This window comes from Tinamus guttatus, unplaced genomic scaffold (assembly GCF_059628265.1).
Source record: "Tinamus guttatus ecotype Peru unplaced genomic scaffold, ASM5962826v1 Tinamus_guttatus_pri_ptg000004l, whole genome shotgun sequence".
In the NCBI taxonomy this organism is placed as follows: Eukaryota; Metazoa; Chordata; class Aves; order Tinamiformes; family Tinamidae; genus Tinamus; species Tinamus guttatus.
In genome coordinates this window covers 3609240-3631700 of record NW_028288538.1, presented here as the reverse complement: position 1 = coordinate 3631700, position 22461 = coordinate 3609240, and the positions used below count along the sequence as shown (strand labels likewise).

Below are 22461 nucleotides of genomic sequence, written 5' to 3'. Positions count from 1 at the left end.
CTCTTGTGACAGCAGGTTAAGGGGAAACAGTCAAGCTCTTCGGAAATTGCTCCATCAGTTTGTTACTGTCTAAGTTCGCATTTCTGTGATTTTCCATTCACTTTCAAGGAATGCAAGAAAATTCGGCAGAAGACAAACAACATTTACTTGAAATTACAAAACTTTGCTGAAATACAAAAATAATAGTAAAAAAATTCCTTTGTGAAAGCTGGTCTGATACAGTTTCAGGCACTTTAGAGATAACACGTGTCTTTCAAAACTTCCTGCTGTGCTACTTCATTCAGCACAAAATGAGATCCCATCTATAGCATTTTGCATTGCTCAGAAACGGGGTGCGTTTTCCTGGCCAGTCGCCCTGGCTGCTGCCCCCTCTGCCTCACCTTTGGCTGCTGGTTCTTAGTGTTGGTACAAAAACACTGCACAACCTGAACTGCCAATGCTAAGTTTAAAGTGAGCTGTGAATCAAATACAGCTCAAATACAATACCTGCCATTTCCAAAAAGGGGTAGTATTTAGGTTTGGGCTGTGGTTTTCGGGTTTTTTTTTTTTTTTTTTTGGACAGATTTAAAAATCTTCAAACATAATCACAGCCCCTACCCCAAACAAGTCAACCTTAGAGTGCATAAAGTTCAAGTTATACCGAGCAGCAAAGCCTCACTGTTGAGTTCTCAAACACAGGACTTCACCATCAACTACACCTGCCAACAGAGACAGGGAGATAACACGCATGATTGAAATCTGATTGCTTACAGACTGTAACATAACAGCTATACACTGTGTGCTAGGCCCCAGGATCCAATTATCTTAAGTAAGAACAGCTGACATGAGAGGTAAATTAGAAACTCAAGGATCAAAATCACTGATTAATTCAGTAGTATCTACTCTATGATGCAGCATAAAATGGTTACTATTCCACTTAATGGGTAAGCGCCAGTGTTTATCATGGAAGAGTGGGCATATTTAATGCTTCTCTGCAGCTGGGCTCAGGAGAAAAACAGGCCCTCTGCAATTAGCACAGCGAGAAAGGAAGACCAGTTGTGATTCTACCAGGTGAATGTATCTTCAATATCAAATGCAAATAAACTTTCAGATTAGGAACATAAGTACTTAAATGGCTATTTGGAAAAAGATCACATTTAAAACCTTTTGTTTACCACTGTTGCTTATCTTTGAATCCCTCAGAGACAAAAGGCTCCTCAAGTGACTCTTGACTCTGAAAAGAAATGTTGCTGAAGTCCTTGAACAATATAGCTAAGAACTCTTACTATCAGTTAAAATAGAGAGGCAAAAATTAGCAAGGAAGAGAAACTGCAAAGTAGGAAGACTTAAGATTGTCCCACACAAATGGAAGGTCAATGTGCTTCAAGTGTCATCCACAGATCTTTCATGTTCAAGAAGCCTGAGCTCTAGGAAATGTTAAAGCCCACAATTAACCAGCTGACTTGCAAAGAGCAAGTTTCTAAAGTCCATTACCTGGGGACAAAGATAGAGTTGTGAAGAAAGTTCTCAAAGACTTTCCGGTACTCTGCTTCCTCTTTCTCAGCTTGTTTCTCTGCCTCCGTCTTGGGACAAGCACAACAAGGTCCTTTTTCTCCCCCGCAGCCCTCTGGCTTGGTGGGTTCAGTAGCTTCTTCTGTATCAATGGTCCCATCAGCATATCTTCGAATTGGGACTTTATCTTGAAAGAAAAGAGCACAGGGGACCCATTTGTTCTTTCTCCATATTGTAAATATGGCAATAACCCATGTTTACCTTTTCCTTTTACCTGCTCTTATGCTGTTACCCACAGAAGTGTTGTGAAACAAGGCACAGGCTTTAGTCATGATATATAACATGCACTGACAGGCAGGACTCAAAGGCATTTCATAACCACTGTTTTTATTTTTCCTACCTTTGGAGCAGTAATTGTGTCTGTAAAGGTAACTGTCCTGAGGTTGCTGTTGCCATCTCACAATATAGTATGAGAGGTTGCCATTGGGAAGGGAGGGAGGGTTCCACTTCACGATCAGTTGGGAAGAGGAATTGGATGCTGAAATAACATCCAAAGGAATGGATGGCACTGTAGTGAAAAAGAACACAAAGAAGACCAAGGCATTTGAAACCATTTTCTGCAGTATTTTTGGATGCAAGCTTTCAAGGTGGAGCCTAATCCTCCTCTTTACTGCAAGAAAAACAACTCTACCTCAAAAGAAAAACATCTCCTATTTATGCCCCACTGAAAACAAATATGAAAGATTTAAGAGTAACAACTCACAGTCCCAACTGGAAGTTGTATAAAAACTACGCTTCCTTCCTAAGACAAAATTTGAAATCCTAACTCCAAGAAAATCCTAACTCCAAGAAAAGGAAAATGATGCCCAAAATAACTACAGAGTTTTCCTGCAAATTTTAATCCTCCTTAATAGTTGCTGACATTTTCTATCATTACATATCACCTGCAATTTTCTGTATTAAAAACAGAACTTGCTTTTCTGTTGCTATTCTAAATAAAACCGTTACTTACATTAAAAAGTGTATGCTACTACAGCCAGAGGTTTCATAGAGGAAATAATGAATTGGACTATTTTGAGAGGCACCAAGAGAACTTTCAGGGACAAGGGTTAAGTGAAAGGTAACATATCTTGTCTGCAGAATAAGAAAAACCTTCTGAAAGCCCATATAGACCATCAAGGTGAGGGAGGAGGAAAAAAAGAACTAAGAAGCACAAGAATACATCCAATCCCAAAATATACTGGAAACACAGTAGGCTTTATACTAAAATAGCTAGAATATTACTTATTGGGTAAATTTACCCTTTTTCATTTATTTTCTGTGTAAAACAGACACTTCTTTCATTCTTGTCATTATGCTCATGTGAACAATGGTTGGCTATTCCCTGCTAGCACTTATTTCATGAAGCAAATCAGGATACAAGTACACAGGACTGGTTTTCTCCTATATCTGAATAATCAAAATGCTTGGTCATCTCACCCAGCATCAACAAGGTCATGTTCAGTTCCTAACCAAAATAAGAAAACGTCTTGAATTTTTCTCCTGCATCATTTCGAGAGTCTCATGCTCCCAAAATTCCCTATCAGTAGAGTCAGGACTCCTTTTACCAGCTTAGCTGCCTTGGGCATCCTTCAAGCCCCCAGAGATGAACCTAATCCCCTGTCATCTACACAGTAAGGCCTGAGTTGATTGCAGTGATATAGGGTCAGATAGGACTTCAAAAGTTCCAAGCTGAACAGAAATGAAGATGATTCTACACACATTTTGCTTTCCAGCTGTGAAATACAGCTCTGTGAAACACAAAATGAGCATTAGCTTCTCCAGGGTGCACAAAAGTGTCACTGATGGTGGCTGCTTTCCAAGAGCCAAACACTTAATGGCCATTGTGCCCACAGATCTCAAAATGCCATTCAAAAAATACAAACAAGCAGCACTTGGTTGTGAACTCTAAAAACGATTTTGAGCTCCCACTTGGTAAGTGGGTCCCACTGGATTTCTTCCATATTAGAAGCAATCTTTTCTCAAATCAACAGGTTTATTTAAACAAGAGGCAATAAGCACACATACAGCTCGATCAACCCTTACCAAGGGCCCAGGACCTCACCTGCAGCATTGGTTCGTATATATACTATTTCACTTTTTGCTCCGTGAATATGATGGTTTTCCATCATTGTGAGGGTAACTGCCTTGACATAAATGGCATATTGAGTCCAAGGTTTCAATCCCTGCAGTAAAATCCCAGGATTGTTCTCCTTGTTTGGTGGCAGGTCAACATCTACCATATTCCAGCTGTTGGAGCCGCATGCATCTTGCCCATCATATTCTGTCACATTCTTGAATGGGCTGTAATATTAAAAGAAAAAAAAATAGTATTAAATCTTTTTTTCTTAAAGAATCCCCTAAATTTGTGAGAACATTTCACTTCAGCCTTGCTCCAAAAACAAATAAAGTTCACTTGATTTTCACAGCAGAACAAAACGGAGAATTCCAGATTTGTATTTTATTTCCAAGCACTACAAAACTCAGAATTCAGCTTTAGCTGCAGGTCTTACTTTTAATCCCTAGCAATAACGCGAGGTTCTCAAAGTAAACACTAGCCCTGGGTTTGCCTCGTGTTTTCAAAAGCAGACAGTGAAATGCTTCAGATGTATTTAGACTTCAGCTGTGCACAAATTTAGGAGAAGCCACTCAAAATAGTTACCGATAGTAGCTGAACTCTTATTGTAAAGAGCTCAGATTTCCACAACCAGCCTTTCCCAGGCCTCCAGAAACCAACAAGCTTTTTTCTCCTTGTATTTTCACATGATGCAAATGTACTAATATAGGCATATAATTCCACTTCTCCTAACTTCTAAATTGCACGGGTGCAAGACCACAAAAAGTACTACTTTTGTTTATTCTTTACTAGAGAATCATCAAAACTAAATTTGCTGCATCATACACCACCAGAACAATCTTTTTTTTCCCAAACAATATTGGGCATTAATATCTTTTGTTTCCATCCTCATAGCCTAGCTCTGTACGTCACTACTACCACGTTGCACTTTTCACCCATCCAGTCTGCACTATGACTTACTACTGTGCTCATTTGTGCTTTGATTCTCAGGGACTAGCAAAGGCAGAGATATGTCCTAAGAAATAAGGTTTTCTCCAGCAACTGTCCCACTCTTTCATTAGAAAGAAATGCCAGTGCAGAAAACCATGGAGGCTGGATAACCAAAATAAGCCAACCCCTGTGTACACTGGTCATGGAGATGACAAGGGTTGCTCTAGAAGCTCTCTAGTCCATACTACGACTACAAAAGTAAAATATCTCAACAGACTTAAAGGCATGGCTTAGAGAGAGCTCCAAATTAATGATCAGAGAATAGGCAAGCCATACATCTCATTTTCTAAAATTGGAAACCATCCCAAGGATTTAGAATCCATTTGCAGGTTTCAATCAAAACAATCCTTGTTTTAAATGGGACTTTCGCTCTAGCCAAAAGAGAATTTGAACAAAAGAGGGACTCAAGGAAGAAATATGCAACTGCCTAGAGCAGGAATTACCTGAAAGACTTTGCTGGCTCACTCTCTTCAGACAGTAAACCAGAAGTTGGAATAGAAACCCTAAACATTGTCTAGCATCCCTTGAGTGTCCCCACTAGTCTCTGAAGGCATCTACTCACGCTTCTTTGTAGTAAACAGTGAAGCTAATAAGATCTCTGTAATCTGGAGGGCGATACCGTTCCCATGTTAGTTTAATCCGATTCTTCAATGTAGTGTTGGAAACAAAATGCAGAATGTGGCTTTCACCTGCAACACAGAAGGCAAGCATATAGCAGAGTTAGCATCACACCCTTATTTCTTTTTTAGCTATTCTTAAGTGCTAATTTTAGTTAATTAGCCATTTCTGTAACCTATGATAGCACATTATACCAGTGGCCGCTTTCTCCTTATAGCCTGATGTTCATTCTGCTGTATTTGGGTGCATAAAGGTCCTGGAAATAATTTCAGAATATATTGGAGTTCCTTCATTGTTTTTAAAAACAGATTTTCTTTAATGCATCAGTAGAAAACTCCTGAAAGCTACTGCAGCCTCTCCCTGAGGGAGGAATGGAAGTCCTGCTCCTCTGCAGGAATGGTTTAGTAGCACTCAGTTTGTCACCCAACTCCACTGCACAGGCAGAGCAGCCTCTGTGTTCCCACTTTTTAGGGCAACTTTTAGCAACCACAACTTTATTTTTCAGGGGATTTGATAGAACAGTTTATGTTCCTGTTCATCAGAGCCTGCACGAAGAACTCCTAAACTCAGCTCATAAACAGCACAGCCATTTGATGGCAGCAGCTTCCAGCTACTCCTCTGACCAGAGCTGGATGGAAGCCGGCAGCTTTGAAACGAATGGCTTCCCACTAGGAGCTCTCAGAGCTTTCCAGTCCAGAACAAAATAGCATTTTAAAAACTTAATTCTTGGATGAAGAAATTGTGCTCTAAGTGTCAACTGCGAGTTAGTTCCAAATGTTCCATAAAAGTCTCTGAAAATAAAGGGGTTTTCACCCTCATGTACACTGACACTATTGGTGCTATCTTTTCAAAGGCAGTTTAGCTTTTGTTGATTCTTTGCCCCTTCTCGGAGTCAGAAAGCTTTCTGTAACCATTTTAAAAAGCAGGCAGTGGCTGGCACTAGCCTCGGTGGCAGTAAGGCCTGGCTGTGTGTCTGTAACTCCTCCAGAACTGCAAGTCTTTGCTCTATTGAATGTGCAAAGAATGGAGTGTGGTTACAACAAGGATCTATGCCATCTGCATTTATGCATCGTGCCTAAAGAGACATTCAGCAGAGTACGTGTCCCAGTTTTGTAAACACCATCCAGTACAAGGGGACTCGACTGATACACAAGATACATTTTCATTTACTCAGCTCCAAGAACACCACAAATAGAGCAAAGAAGGAAGCACCATCAGTTATAAGGGTTTTCCTGCTTAATTGCTAGATGAGAGACTGCTCTTAAATGTGTACATTACACCAGGAGACCCGACATGAAAATTGAGGGCAATAGAAAATTTTCCAGTAACTTTGACCATTGTGGAATCCAAAATTGAATGCAAAGACACTGAAGCTCAGAAATATGGTAGAACATTAAATACTGCTCTCAGGTCAAACACAAATAAAACACAGAAAGTTCATCTTATGGCAAGTGTGTTTATTACTAGTAACTAGTTACTAGTAACGGTTCATCTGGAGCTAGAAAGAACCTTGAACATAGCAGAACCAGCATCTTGTGGTGTCTAAGGAATTGCTGCTCTGCAGCCTCTTTCATAGCAAGGAAAAGTAAATATTTCGGAGAAGAAAGTATCTTTAATGTTGTAATTTTGCAAAGGAAAAGAGAGAAACAACTCCTCACTAGACATGCCAAAATCTATATTTTATTTCTTACTTGCCAGGTTGACCAAACAGTAAAATAATAATGAGAGAACTGATATGAACCTTTCCAAAAAGGCTATTTTAAAGCGGGCCCCTATTATTACTACAAGATGCTGCTGTTGCAAAAAAAAAAAAAAAAAAAAAAAAAAAAAAAAGGTATTAGGAAAGCATTGTGCTTTCCTCATCAAAAGTTTTTTTTGCTTCTTCGTTTTTCAGATGAGATAGCCATTCTGCAACCACAAAATCTTCTGCACACATGCTTTCAGCTACATTTTGAGAACAGATCAACTAGAATGACTGGAAGTCTACTTTAATTTCCAGTCTCTAAATGTTGTAATATCCAGCTATACAGCAACATGTTTTGGGATTTTATGTTTTTTGTGTGGGGGGGTTTTGGTGTTGTTTTTCCCTCCCTTTGGTGACACAGTTGTCTCACACTCAGAAGCAGTTTGCCCAAAGACTTTTTGACTTACAAGAAGCTCTCTCCCCGTTGTTCCTCGGATTTATATCTCCTTTGCTCTGTCGTCCCTTGGTTCCTGAAACTTCCTCCATACGGTAAATCTCAGAAACACACAACTTAGGATTAAATGCAAAGTACATTTTACCCTCCTTGATCGTCAAGTTATGATGGTTCCAGTCCCACAGCTGCTGAAGATTGTGGTTGTCAAGCACGTAGAAAGAATAATTCCTAGAGGGAAATATATTTTTTGAAGGGAAAAATATTAGTTTTAATTCATAGCCAGTTCCCACCAAGAAAATCTTAACAGAAGCAAACTTGAAAACACTGGATTTCCTCCTATCACAAGACAGTGAACACAGCTGCCTTGCTTATGTTTACAAAAGTAGCTGTACAAGTTTGCACAAGGAGGTTTCCTCACCTCTCATTTACCTGTTGGCCCAGCAAAGATCCCCTGCGCTGAGCCAAGCACAGTTGCATCTATACATCAAAACCTGAGAGGGAGCTGTCACCCTGCACGGGGTCACCCAGCACAGGATGCACCCTTCAAAGTGCAGCGTGAGCAGCGCAGACAGCAGCAGCACGTGCTGAGCGTGGACCCCTCTCTAAGCTACACCAGTGGAACAGCATGGACATCCTTTACTACCACGGGGACCCAATGCAAAACTGTGTGCGTAAATCCTGCAGATTAAGAAGAAATTCAAGGTGTTAACTGAGAAATGGGTGCAGCAGAGGGGAGAGCGGAGGCTCTGCATCAGTTGTAAGATGAGGCCAAGCCTCTGAACAGAGGCAGGGGGTACATCTGGCCCAGGCCGCGCTGTTTGAAGTCCCCAGATGCTCTGCACAACCCCTGCCCACCTACAGGAGAGCGGCCCCACAACGTCACGGGCACCCCCAGCTGCACAGCGCCCAGCACAGGTTTATGGCAGCTACAGTTTGACCAAGCTGGGATGCGAAGGACGTACGGGACGTACGGAAAGTGCGTCAGTTCTCAACGTTACCACAAGGAGAAAGACAAAAGTCACCACTGGGCCACAAAGCTGGGATATTAACCAATAGAAGGCAGGAGAGAAGGAAAACCCAGATTATTTTTGTTAGTCCTAGTCAATAAGAATATAAAAAGGGATGGTGGGATGGGGACAGTCATGTAATGAGAATCTATAGGAAGAATCTTACCTGAACCTCTCATCCCACAAGGTAACCCTGGCATAAACAACTGCTGTTCAAATGCTTCGACACTTCTTAAGTTAAGACCCTGTCCCCAGTAGTTAACATCTCTACCAAGCTAACTGTTAAGTTTTTCCTTGACAGGTGCATACTTTTATCTAAATATTTTAGGAAACAATATTTAGATTGTGGTCTAACAATCTAAACTTGTGGTCTAAGTTGTACTAGAAAATTTGCAAGTAAACACTGCAAAGGGGAAAATTGGCAGGGGCAAAGGCTGCCCCAAGCCCAGGTATGTAACTGTAGTAATTTCCTAGCATGGGTGAATTTAGCATGAGCAGCTCATCAGTAGGGACCTACCTTCCTTCCCTAATTCAGCCCTGTTTACCTTTTGATAGCTTCACCATTCCCTTCTCTATTTGGGAATTCGATTTAATAAAACCAGCCATTTCCTTTCATACTAGTTACGTTTGCTGACATACAAGATTCCATGAACATAATTACTACTTAAAGCCCAAAGCTGAACTCAAGTGTGCAGGAAGAGCGAGCGTGCGTGCACGAGAAGGGAGCAGAAACCCATAGCCGGGGCAGAGCACGGCACACGGCGAGGGCATGGAGGGAGCCCCGCGCCCGGCACAGCAACAGCCCTCCAGGATTTGCAATTGGAAAAGAGCTTTTCCATGGAGCCAATGTCCTCCCTGAGCGCAGAGCCTGCTTCCATGTGCAGGATGACGAGCTGCCCTCTCGCTCGCTCGGTCACACGGTGGAATTTTAAGAATTTAAGGCTGACCAAAGACCAGCCTGAGAGAAAGAGGGAGGTTGTGAAGAATCCCTCCTGCCGTAACTTTATCCTGTTGGGGCAGACAAATCAGAGACAAGAACCTTTCCCATGACCTTCCCGCCACCTTTTCTTACACCATTTCCCAAAATTCTTTGTTTAATGGTTCTCTCACTGCTCGAAGAGACTTATTTCTCCCAGAGAGCAGCAGTTTCAACTTGGGCAACTACTTTGCTCAGGAGGAGAAAGGCAGCAAAGCATTTTCCTGAAGGAACATCCACGCCTCAGCAGTGCAAGTTCTGCAGAAGTTAGATTTGCATCTCAGCTATCGATCCCAGCACAGAAAAACAGGAACCACACAGAGCCAAGTACCAAAAAGCATCACACGCTATGCAATTGTGTACATTATGGAAGCAGCGTAACGCACAGCAAACATTTCAGGGGAAACCAATGTTACTTTTTCTGACCAAACTCTCCTCTGCTCAATAGACAGTTTAATCTCAGCATTTTAAGGAATTACAAAGAACTAACTTGCAAACAATTTCATGCTAGTTGGACCACTTCCAATTGCACTCCCTAGTTCCTGAAGTTGAAATTTCCTTTGAGTTGACATTTTTCATTGGACTCTGGTAAAAGCCAACAGTAACAGTTTGCGACAAAGTTCTATGACTTCAGAAAATGCTTGTTTCTGAATGACATATAGCAAAAATGGGAAGAAAACACTGTTTTCTCAATGTAAAAAAAATCTCTAGAAAATACCCTTCCAAATGAGAAGCAGCTAAGTTACCATACAGATATTTTTAATACATTCAATTAAGTATGCTGGGTGATGACTGTGCAATGATGTTCATTAGGAGAAAAATGCTGCATATTAGTGGAAGAGGAAATTCTATATATGGCACACAAAAGTTCATTAGAGGACTTACTCTCTGTGGCTTTCCACTGCAGTGAAATTGCACTTACAAACACACCAACACTCACCCATCCACTTGCTCCTCTCCCAGAATATACCGCAGGTTCTTCAAGAAAGAGAGGGAGACCAACGCGTGGGAATGGCGAATCTTGACGTACCCCGTTACTGTCTCAATCAGACCCATAAAATTCTCCAGTTCAGAGGCGATGTTGCCTGCATTAAGAACAAGGCAGGTCTTTTATTCCAGAAGTCACAGCTTTACCCAGTATCCTGCCTAATGCAATGTTAGTTCATTAAAAGAAAGTGTTTTTATCTGTTGCTTCTGATAATGAGAGATGCTGATTTTCATCTGACAGTGACAGTTGCCTGTGTGGGCAGACAGGTGAAGGGCAAAATAAAGCAACACAGCAATAGTGGAACATTTTTCTTAATTTTTCCCAGTGATGTGTCTTCTTCCTTCACACACGCTGTATTCTGAAGCCAGCACCAAATCTGCAGCCCCAACACCAGCGGTTGGTTCCCACACAAAATAAGCTGGTAGGAGGCTGAGGCTCTTTAACTCCTTTTAGTTAACTGATAACCACAGTTATAAAAGCAAATAAAAACTCAGAGTGATCTTGTTTTTGTTGTTTTAAGAACTCATCCATTGTTGATGCTTCCCGGGCTGGTGAATAACTGCTCTGATAAATATAATCCAGTCCTGGTGCTCAGTCCTAACAAAAAGCTAGTGAAAATATCAGCCTTTGCTGTCTCACACTTGGTCCTTCACTACTTATTCAACAGGCACATTGGAGTCATGCTCCAATGGGCCAAGCTAAACAGGCCAAATCCTTATCATAGTTGGAGCAGAGCTATAGAATTAGAAAACAAACAGTTCAGTGAGTTTTTAATGTTCTTATCATTATGTTCACAGAGAAAAGGAGAAACACCAAAAGGAGCCTTATCGGGGGTTCCTAGGAAAGGGCAATCACTTACTGCCGCGGCGGATGTTAATCAGCAGGTTCCCCTTGAGGATTGTGCATCCCTGCAACATCTGGGCTGATGTGACGGAATCAATGGTCTTGGTTTTCCCGTCCTCGCAAATTTTGGGGCAAGGCCCCTCACAAGGACTGCAGAACATACTGTTAGGGAAGAGAAGCAGAAGAAAATTAAGCCGTGATATACAGCTCTGAACGCACAGACTGTTGTGAATTCATTCAAAACAAATTTCCACCCCAAGCTTACGGAAAAGCCTTGGAGCTAGAATGAAGATCAACGTACTTGTGCACGAGCCTGCAGTCTGCATGCAGGATCAGCATCATGAGTGATGTGGAAGGGATAAGCAGAGCTGGCCACTATTGCTTGTAAGAGACACTAAATTAGCAAGTTTAAACGAAGGATGCGTCTGTGCACAAAGGAAAATTAACTTGTGCAACTCACTGCAGCAGGAATTGGGAGAGACCAGAAAGCTGAAGAGGTTCAGAAGGGATTACACAGACTCAGGGAGAACAGGTCCACCAGTGCCTGTAAAAAACTAAGGTCCTATGTGTTTGGGAGGAGCTGGGAGGAAGCAGTGAAGGACAGGCTCCCTTGCCCTTTTTATAAACATCTACTCTTTTCTTAGCATTTCTTTCATACTCTTTTCATAAACATTTGTCACACACTTCTCATAAGTGTTTTGTTTTCGTTTTAAATCTCGCCAAACTCGAGCAACAAGAATCCAGGCCAGTTTGGTCTTTGGCTATAATAGCTCCTTAAAGGCTTTATATCATATTGCCTCATACTCATGTCAAAATTAAACACTTCATTAACAGACAAAGTGATCAGAGAATCACCCCCTCTTGTAAATGGCTTTCCTCATTCAAGGTCAACTTTATCTTGCAATTTCTTCCACCACCACCTTTCGCATTTCGTTCTTGTTTCCTCTGTGTTATTGCTTTGGAAGGAAAAAATGCAAAAGGAAAAACAAACAAACAAAAAAACCAAACCTGACTCCAAAGGCTCTCAATGACAATGCTGATGAACGTGGACTGTTTTGTTACTTTAAAAAATAACGGAACCCACTTGACTCTGAGACTTAAATAAACTAGTAAAAATGCTGCCCTATAGCCTGCCACAAACCACTAAAAGCTGCAAGCACACGCAAGAGGCACCAAGAATGCTGGAAATGCTTCCTGCCTGCGCCTGGGTCTTACCACCACATCTGGGGAGCAAAATATTCCCTGGCCTCGCGTTCCGGCTCCGCTCGGCCTCTGCTGCGGCACGGAGCGGCAGAAGCTGAGGTGGCCCAAAAGGCCAGGAAACGAGCAGGAAAGTTTCTCAGGTGACTGTCTGGGTTCGAAGGCAGTGCCAAACTGCCCGCAATCCAGAGGCAACCTGGACATTGTCTCAGTATTTGCATTAATAACACACGTGCTCAAAACAACGGGTGCAGGTACCCAGGCTCCTCAGCCACCTGTCCAAATACAGATACCCTACACAGCCTATGAAAAACATTTTTCTTTCTTTCTTTCTTTTTTTATTTAGTATAGTTGAAGCCCTAGAGATTTCTGCACACTGACAGTCCCATACACAGAAAGGGGCAGGATTTCCAAGGGTCAGTGGGCAGGCAACTGAGGCTGCTTGCTTAACCACTGGCAAAATAAGAAATCACTAAAAGTACACACTACTCCAAGTATTAAAAAAAAAAAAAAAAAAGTAAGAGCAGGTGAGTGACCTTCTTGCAATAAAATATTCCAAATAATACTATCGCCAGCTGCATTATTTTTGTAACCATCTTCATGACTGCTCCCTTCTAAAACACCATTGTTACTTCTGAAAACAATGAAAAAAGAAAAGAGAGGGAAAGGGAATAAAATTAAATACACAATGGAATACATGCCATTTAAAATGCAAAATCCAAGTGCGTATAAAGCAATTAATATGTGAATCAAGACAATCCCCACGGTTTGCTCTATATGAGATAACGTCAGAGCAAAATCTTCTTTCTGCAAGTGGCTGACACCCGTCAACCTTCACCCTCACCTCCCTTGACTTGCATTTCCATGTTGTTAGTGTCTGCCTAGGTGGTTCCCCGTTGCCCTAACCTTGCTCCACTCCTGCTGCAGGCTCAGTGGGACCTGCCAATGTGCAGCACCACGCAGGAGCAGACCCTGCGTATTCCCAAATGTGCGTTCCCGCTTCTTCCTAACACAACTTGCATCAGAAGCCTCCCACAGAATTGGGGGGGAAAAAAAAAACCACAAAAGCCAATCAGAAACCTGCTGGAGTTCCAAGCAGCTGCATTACCTCTGGCTCCCGTTGCGTATGAACCCGGAGGGGCACTCGGCCATGCACTCGTCGTTGTGGATCACGAAGCGCTCGTACTCGCTGATCTCGGTGGCGGGCACCTTGGAGCAGAACTCCTTGGTGACGCAGCGCCAGCCCTCGAACTTGTAGGTGTTGGGCGGGCAGGTGGGCAGGCAGACGCCCTCGTAGTAGTAGTTGCGGCAGGCGACGCAGGCCGTGTTGTTGTCGGGCGCCGTGCAGCTCCCCAGGCACTCGGGGTGGCAGCACTCGTTTTGGTCGGTGCACGCTCGCTTGCCGCAGGAGCTGGGGCACACTGCAACACAGACAGAACGGCAGGGTGAGCGACTGCTGCTCGCTGAAAACGAACAGACACAGAGAGGGAGGCACGGCAGATGGGAAAAAATCATCTGTGTGCTTCCATGCTTTCATTTCCCGGGTTCTAGGAGAGAAACGACTCCCCTAAAATGCATAAATTTCATTGTTTTTCTCAGTTTTAGTTGCCTGAAAATACCTTTTCCAAGATCAAACTTAAAGCACGAGACAACAAAATAGCAGAGATGACAGCTGAAAGCAAGATCCACAAGATCCACACAAGGATAATGGCAACAACCAACTTCCAGAAGTACCACCACTAGTATTATGTGAATTTTTTCTTTTTTCTTTTTTTTTTTCTCCTGTCTTTTTAAGCATTTCTCATCCTTCCCATTTGCACTTCAAATTGGTCTTCTCCTGGCAACAAAACAAGCTTCCTTTAAACAGCTCCATTGCACTTGTGCAAGGAAGCACCGCTAGACTGCAGCGCAGTGGCTGCGACGGTCCCAGCGCAGCACCCCGACGTCGCTAGTGCAACGATGCAAAAAGCACTTTAATAACGTGCAGATGGTAACACATCACATCAGGCCCTGTGCAATCGGGGAGCTGTGATTTCCTGCTGAAGAGCACAGCCCAGTCCTGCCTTAGCCCCAAGTTCCAGGTTCAAAGGAAAACAAAAATAAGTTTAAGGAAGCAAGAAGGGGGGCAAATTCTTTAGCTGCTCATTTTGCACTTTGAGAGCACTTTGGGTTGGAAGAAACAGACCCAAAGCAGGATCGTCACTGGACACTCTTCCTATCGACACATCAAAAGCTTTTTTGCAGCGGCGACATTTTCCTTACGCCGCTCTCTGGCCTTTTGGCCAGGCGAGCTGTGTGCCAGGGGCTCTGTAAACAAACACAGATAGGAAATCTGGTTTGCATTAAGTGACTGCCTTCCACTTTCTAAGTCAGCTCAAAAACAGCCCCAACAATAACAGCGTGGAGCAGGATTTCGGGAGGACGAGCGCGGCGAGAGCCAAGCAAAGCACCACGAGGTTTCAGCGGAGCCGCTAGAGCAAGAAGCTCCCGACAGGCAAGGAAGCGGCTCACGGGATGCAGGAGGGCCCAGCCTATATGGAGGAGAGCGGGTGCACTGAAAAGCTGTTATTTTGGAGGACATTTCAACCAATTAGTGTAAAGTCCAGCTTATTCTTCAGTTCTTCTGTATATACCATGAGCACTGCAAAATTTCAGCTGGAAATTCCAGAAGTGTTTTAACGTGGGACAAGGCATCTAACCATCTCATCGTCCTCCTCCTCCCAAAATGAAGGGCTAGGCTTTCCCCTGGGTTTTTACAGTATTTTTGACAACAGCACCAAAAGCAGGACAGAGGGCCACAAGCATGACCCTGACATCACATAATAATCAGAGGAAAGAAAGGTTCACAGCTCTGCACATACTGATCAGAATCTATACGTCCTGGGACAAGTCTTGCCTCTAGGAAGACATTTTTTGCCAGCTGTAGAATAGTGTCCAAGCTGCAAAGGACTCAAACCAGAAACTGGAGGAGCTTCCTTTTAACATCAGGTTAGTTCAGGTGAGGTTAAGTCCTGATCTCAACTTTATTTGTTCTTGTCTTGTTTTTGGAGCCCTACCTGCAAACCTTGCAAGATTAAGCAGGGACCTGGGCACCCAGCTGTGTTCTCCTTATACAAGGAGGATTTTATGGAATAAATACAACCTTTGGGTATGGGGCCAAGTAGCCCCACAACCTCTACATCAGCTCCCCTATCCAATAAATATCTAATAAATATCGCCAGGAATTACAGTATCTGATAGCTCTTACTTGCATATAGGTAGCCCTCCAGGCAGGCTGAAGAGGTTACTGATAAACAAGGCACTGTGCAAGGATTATAGAAGTTTTTTTTTCTTTCTTTAACAGGAAAACAACCACACACACAAAAGCCCTACTAAAGTAAGTCAGCGTACAGGTGTGTACTCTTCTTGGATGGCATCAGTGTAATAGGAGCAAAGTGTGCCCAGGTGCCAGCTCACCAAGGCACCGCGAACTGCCTCTCCCCTTTAGACACAGAAATATTATGTGTATTTGGAATTATTAAGGGACTGACAAGAAAGAAACACCCACAGTGTGTCCTGCTAGCAGATGGACTGCTGTTCTGAGGAGGTGCCAGAGCTGGGATTTAGGATGGGAGCCACATTTCCAGCTCGCAGCGCTGCTAAGGACAAAACCCTCCAACCCCCCATGCCTCCACAAACAAAGTTCACAACCAGATTTATTGCAGACAGGCTACGTGGGTCCTGTTTTCAGCCGGACAGACATTTGCTAAAAACAAAGGCTGCTACATAAAAAGTTCAAATAAATACAGTCAAAGATGACCAAGTTTAGCGCCTTCTTGGGACAGACCTTTATATTACCCTAATGCCTCTGCCGCTTGTAAATAAATGGGCCTCCCTGCACCTCCTGGTAAACCTGCTGCCTCTCATCTCCATAAACACAAACCAAAGCGTACAAGGATACACAAGTTCACATGAGCAAGGCAGTGAGTGAAACAGCTTTTCAAAGCCATCGAAGTATTTTAATCATGACAATCTCAACAAGAACTCTTACAGTCGCTCTGAACAATTTTTAAGAATTTAGCAACCTCGTTTTCCACCCAATCCTATTTTTGCAGTTGTTCTCACTAACATTTTCAGCCTGGGGCCAATATGGGTTTCCTGTTACTTGAAAAGGCAGAACAAGACAGGTATATTTTGTGTGTGTGTGTGTGTGTGGGATAGGTTATGAACAACAACATGTCTCACCTGTTTCATGCCAGTTCCCTCAGTTATCCCGATAAGTTTTACTAAATAACACTGGGTTGCTTTCCAATCCTGCCCCTCCTGCATCCCCCCATCCGCGTCCCCCAGCTGTGCTGTTTGGTCTACTAGCTCAGCAGCAAAAGGTTTAAAATTAACATTTTGCTTTTGCAAAAATAAACAGAAATACGCTTGCTTACCTGCTACCATCAGTGTGCAAGAACATCAGAGATGCAAAACCATAGTCTAATGGTGAGCTGACATTCTGGGACAAGAATTCTCAGACAGTACAATCCTGCCCCGAATCGTGAAGGCCGGTGACTACGCACCAAAGCAAGCAAGGCCCTTACTGTGGGTCACAAACACCAAAAAAATGCTAAACTGTTATCACAGGGTCCTACCAAGATAACGGGAAATTACCAAGACCTTGGAGTGCAGCCCTGGAGGAAGGAGGTTAAAGCAAGACCTGGCGAAGGGCAGAACCTCCGACAGATGATGGAGACTTAGCTAAAGGATCCAATTTTTCTTGTTTAAGGAATAAAAGTACTGAAGAATCATTAGACCTTAAAAGAATGACACTACAAGACCACCACAACACAAACTAAATGCAATAAAAATAACAGCAGCTGTTTTTCACCTTCTACCACTCACCTTGCCTGCAATTTCTTCAAATGGAAAGTTCTCCCTGTCAACAAAATCCAGGAGATTATCTAAGTACTATTTAAGATGCTACAATTACACATAAATCACTCAAAAGAGTCTAGTCCAAGATACCTGCTTCCTGAGCAAATCAGGTATAGACCTGCCACACTGAAAGGGCATATTCTAAATAAAATACAAAGATCGTACGAATGAGGGGGAAAAAATACAGGAGAACCTGACTCAGAGACTTATCAGTCTCAATGCAAACTCCCGAGAATCAAAATTCCACATCAGAACTGTGAGCACAAAGTTGGGGAATCACAATCCTCTAAAAATTAATAAATAAATAAGCAAGAAAAACACCCAAGATGCAGGTTCTGTCTGACTACGCCGTGTTCACGGCAGCCCCTTTCCGGGCAGCATCCCGGGCACTCCAAGGGGCTCCGAGGCCCCGGGAAGCGGCACCGGGCACGGGCACCACCGCGTTCCCGGCTCCGAGACGCCCCGACCGCGGCCGCGCTGGAACAGAAGGGAAATCAGGTGAATAACCAGGCCGGGAGCGCGAGCGCGGCCAGGGCAGGAAGCCTCCTGGCAAGCCGAGGGGCGGCCGCTGCCAAGGGCGGCACCGCGCCAGGCGCACGCGGGCCAGCGAAAGGGTGCCAAGCGCGGCAGAAAAAAATACCTACGTATATATATATATTTTCTCCCTAAAGAATCTTTCTTCCTTTGTAAAATGATCTTCAATCCTTGTTTTCTTTTTCTGCCTTTTTTTTTTCTCCGCTTTTTTTTTTAGAGCATCCTTCACATAAAACACTGCTCCAGAAAGAACAAGGGAACCAAAAAAAAAAAAAAAAAAGCCGGTTTTGAGTAGAAAGCAGGGGAGGAGGGAGAGTTTTATCCTAGCCAACTACCGAAAAAATTATCTGTCTACGTTTATCCATTAAGACAGAAAAAACGGTCATTTCTGGAATGTTAATTCCTCCCCGTGACAGGTTTTTTAAAATATTGCATTTTAACAGGCTACGCCTTGGGAGAGCCCTTCAAACAGCTGACTCGAGTGCTGCAGCAGCACGTACGGGACCTGACTTCTTCTGCCTGATATAGCGGTAAGAACGGCGAGGCTGGAGGGTCACCACCCAAAAAGAATCCGCTCTGTGATACAGCCAGGGCCAGGATTAACCACCTATGGATTAAGAGCTGCAAATTCGGCTGTACCCACACGCAGCGCAGGCGGTAACGTGGCGCAATCACAGTCACATTGCTGCAGTCGCCTCCAAACAAACAGCCTAACATGCCACTTATTTACAACAGTTATGCAAAAGCATCAGATTGCTATAGAAACATGTACTAGGAACAGATTTTATCATTGTTATTATTATTATTGTTTTCCCCTGCACAGTGAAACCGAATGTTTCATCTTTGCTGAAATTCCTAAAGGAAAAAGAAAATTGCTAGTGCACTAAAGAGCTTCCTTCCCTTTTGGTGGTTAAGGCATAAAATTCAGCAGATTTTGAATGGCCAAACCTCACTCAAAGGTGCAGTTCAACACGGCACCGAGCGGTGTGATTACCTCTGCATAACAACCACATCCTCCTGTAAGTTATTTGGAGAGGGCCCTGCAAGCGGAGACCAAGAACAAGAGACCAGGGCATGAGGCCTACAGCCATGAGCTACACCCAGCTCCGCATCCGTGTTCACATCCGAGCCACACCAACGCTTTTATCCGGCAGACCTTTCCAAGGATCGTATTCTAAGTTGTCCTGTGAATTGTTTTATTCCCCCTGTGCAGATTCACCTGAAGTTCCACCACCTCTGGTTGGCTTCCAGCAGAGCCTCCTGCTCTCTCCTGCTTCTCAGCATTCCAGTTCGGAGCAGGTTCTGGACACTGGTCCCGAAGCGGAGGGGTAGGTACAACCAAAGCACCCCCGGTTTCACAACAGCAGCAGCTCTGGGTATTTGCCCCCTTACTTCCATTCCTCACTGCTCATCTTTGACCACATAAGAGCTTTATAAAGGAAATTATTTTTACACCCTCTTCCTCAGATGTTTATAGTCAAAAGTAATAGTACCTAACAAGTCAGCTGAACCAGGATGCAAGTGCAGATTAACCTAGGCATAAAGGAAGCAGGAGCCAGGATTGGAGCCGGGTGGGAAGAAGGGAGCCCAGCAGCACCGGGAGAACCTCAGATGCCATCGCTCACAGTAAGGCCCATGAGAGAAAACCCCATCCTTGAGCAAAACAACCGTGTCGTCGTGGTGACATACCCAAAGCACTGCCATTTTACAGCTTTAACCTCAGAACATTGATGTTCTGAGAATATTAGTTAACTGAGGAGCCCAAGTCAAGGGAGCGCTACAAGCAGCGCAGCCTCCACCTTGACAGGCGCCTGTCACCCGAAGGGGCTACGTGAGGGCCCAGGGCAGCGTGAGGGCCCAGGGCAGCGTGAGGGCCCTCACGGGCACAAACCCCGCGCCCAGGAGCTCGGCGCTCGCCGCGCCGCGGGCGGACACGGCGCGTTGACAGGGCCGGGCGGGCAGCGGGCGCCTCGCGAGCCGCCCGGCACGGCTGCGCCCGGCCCGCGCCAGCTGGCAGCGCGCGCGGGGCCGCAACGGGCCCGGGCTGCGCTTTCCACGCCAGGCTGCGAGGGACGTAAACAAACAGCCCAGGCACGGCCCGCTCGGCCAGCGCCAGCCGCGGGGAAGCGGGCGGGCCGGCACGCGGGGCGCTCGGCGCCGCGCTGGAGGAGGAAAGCGGCCCGAAACGATGCCCCACGGCAGCCAAAACGGTGCAGGGCTCTTGGCGCTGAGGGGTGACAGCAGCTTAACCTTGTGCAGGAAAAGTCGCTGGTTGTGAAGTGCTCGACTGCTGCTTTTGCTCCACGATGGCCCTTATGTTCATGCCCCAGCCCCGGCAAGAGGCTTAGCTGCTTTGGCACCAACTAGGAAACGCAATGCTCATTTTGGAGGCGTGCAAACAGCCCGGGGGTCTTATCCCAGGAATGGAAAAAAGCCCTCCAGGAAAATTAACGCTTGTAATACGCACGTTAAGACATCGTATTTCAAAAATTTCAGTCTTCTCCAACTAGAATACCCATGTTAACAACAAGCAACAAAAGGAAACTGCCCCATTTGGCAGGAAGAAATGATTTAAGCTTGAAAAACAGCTGAAAAAGAGCACACAACATTGAGGCCTAGCAGAAAGCAAAATTTTCAAGCCCTTAACCCGCTAGCGAGACAGCTCAGGAAGAACAGGATTAAGATCTACATATTTAGGAAGCTGAGGAAAGAGAAGAATTACAATGGAAATGTGAAGCAAGGTGCAGGAGCACAGGGGATTCAGAAACTCTTTGGAGAGAGCTGGGTGCATCTTTTCTTCTGTTTTTTCATTATGAACTACAAGCATAGGGGCACACCACTGCTTAGATATGGCTGTGCCGCAAGTCGAGTTACCCTATGCGGACGAAGGCCACGTAATATCAAGCGTTAAGGGCAATCCTGTTCAAAACAATAAACCACCCAGACCCCTCTCAGCGCCAGCGACGACCCCACCTCTACCAGCCAAATGCAGCCTTCAAAACCCTGAAACGAGAGGAGAGCCAAAAAGCAGCACTGAGGGAACAAGGTAGGTCTTTGCTCAGTGTTTTCTTCTGCCCTACGAGAAAAATAACGTTACTCCATCCAGGCTACGCTTAGACTGCTATCTTTAAAAATACTCACTGCTATCAGACAGAACTATTTCAGTTCTTGCAACACGCTGATAAAATAAATCGGAGGAGGAAAAGGGTGCCTTGGCGTTGGTAGCCCAGGAACGGCAAACACGAGAGGCACCCGCTGCTGCTGCTGTCCCTGCCGCAAACACACAGTTTGCGCCGGGACCACGGCCTATCCGTGGGGATCGCGGCTGTCTGTGCCTACTTACCTGCATGGGCTTTGGAGGACTTCCTAAGGATAGGACTTAAAAAAAGAAAAAAGTGACATTGCTTCTGACTTTGCAAATCCTTTCCGGTAGCACGGATTTGCGATCAGATTAGGGAGTGCCAGACAGCCTTATTTATTTATTTATACGAAGGACAACCAAGGTGAACCGTATCACCGTGTCCGACGGGGATTCAGCTCTGCGGCAGAGCCGGCTTGATGCTGCGGCGCAGCCCGAGACGGCGTCGGATGGCTTCCCGTTCCTCACATTTGCACTTTAAACACGTACCTCCCACTACGTTTCAGCTGCTGTTTGGCACGCTGGAGCTCCCCGGCTCCCCCCTTGCACCTTCTTTGTAATCTCAAGTCACGCAGTCGCGTGAACACATAAATACACGGGCCCTCGCGCGCTGCGCAGCAGATGCTTACATGGACGCTCTCAAAAAAGAATATTCTTTGCACACACACTAAAAAAATTATACCGAGTTATTTTAATTTCAGAACTGTTTGTATATTCCTTATAAGTTTATAAAACTCGCACTGTCCTCCCATGACTAACGAAAGTGGAATTGCGAGAGTAGTCTATATTTATAGCTCGTCTGGTTGCTCATGCCTATGGCCCTATTTCCACTCGCCGTTACTGTACACAGAGCTATGTGAGGTATTGTGGGTTCCCAAACTTCACTGATTTCCTAACAAGGCAGGCCTGTGTCCCGGAGGAACAAGCCGGGGGCTGTTTCGTTCCAGTAGAGACTGAGCTCAGAGGGAGAGGCCTCGAGCCCTGTGGTTTTGGCAGCCCTCCTCCCAACGGGTGTTAGAGGCCATTTCTGGGCAATTACACGCCGGGCTGGCAGCGCCGCGCGGATCGATGCTCCCGACGCGTCGCCGTCGGCCCCGGCCGCCCCGCGCTTCACCTTCCCCGACGGATCTTCGCGGCGCTCGCGGGGGCCTCGCCGGGCGGCTCCCGGGCCGCGGACACACCAATCCCTGCAATTAAAGTGATGTCCAGCAGATTTGCTGGCCTCTCAAAGCAGAAAGGCAGCAGAAAGAGCAGAGCGTCGCCCTAAAGCCCTCGGAGACTCCGGCTTGTGTGCAGCGTGGAAGCAGTGTTGAACAGGAGCACGGATGGGAGAGATTCCCTGCAGCAAAACACAAATTGTCCTTGGACTATCCGCAGCCAGGCAGAGACACCCTGTTTATCTCTTGCGGCAAAACTAGCGTTTTAAAAAGAATAAAAGAGACATAACAGAAACACCTCTGTGTTGACCTAGGTCAAAGCAACTGCTGTCTTAATAGCTCGGCTGAGCAGACTGAAATAG

The 22461-nt window shown here is 44.9% G+C and overlaps 1 protein-coding gene across 2 annotated transcripts in view; it reads right to left on the bottom strand.

Moving 5' to 3' along the window:
* The window catches only part of IGF1R (insulin like growth factor 1 receptor), a 141450-nt gene that overhangs the window by 23292 nt on the left and 95697 nt on the right, over positions 1 to 22461 (bottom strand). For both annotated transcript variants that reach the window (XM_088539114.1, XM_088539059.1), the window contains exons 3-10: positions 13476 to 13788; positions 11184 to 11329; positions 10277 to 10421; positions 7367 to 7581; positions 5160 to 5286; positions 3596 to 3834; positions 1892 to 2059; positions 1474 to 1678 (exon numbers count right to left, since the gene is read on the bottom strand). In XM_088539114.1, the coding sequence (XP_088395240.1) occupies positions 1474 to 1678; positions 1892 to 2059; positions 3596 to 3834; positions 5160 to 5286; positions 7367 to 7581; positions 10277 to 10421; positions 11184 to 11329; positions 13476 to 13788 (1558 nt within the window). The remainder of the gene's footprint in view (positions 1 to 1473; positions 1679 to 1891; positions 2060 to 3595; positions 3835 to 5159; positions 5287 to 7366; positions 7582 to 10276; positions 10422 to 11183; positions 11330 to 13475; positions 13789 to 22461) is intronic.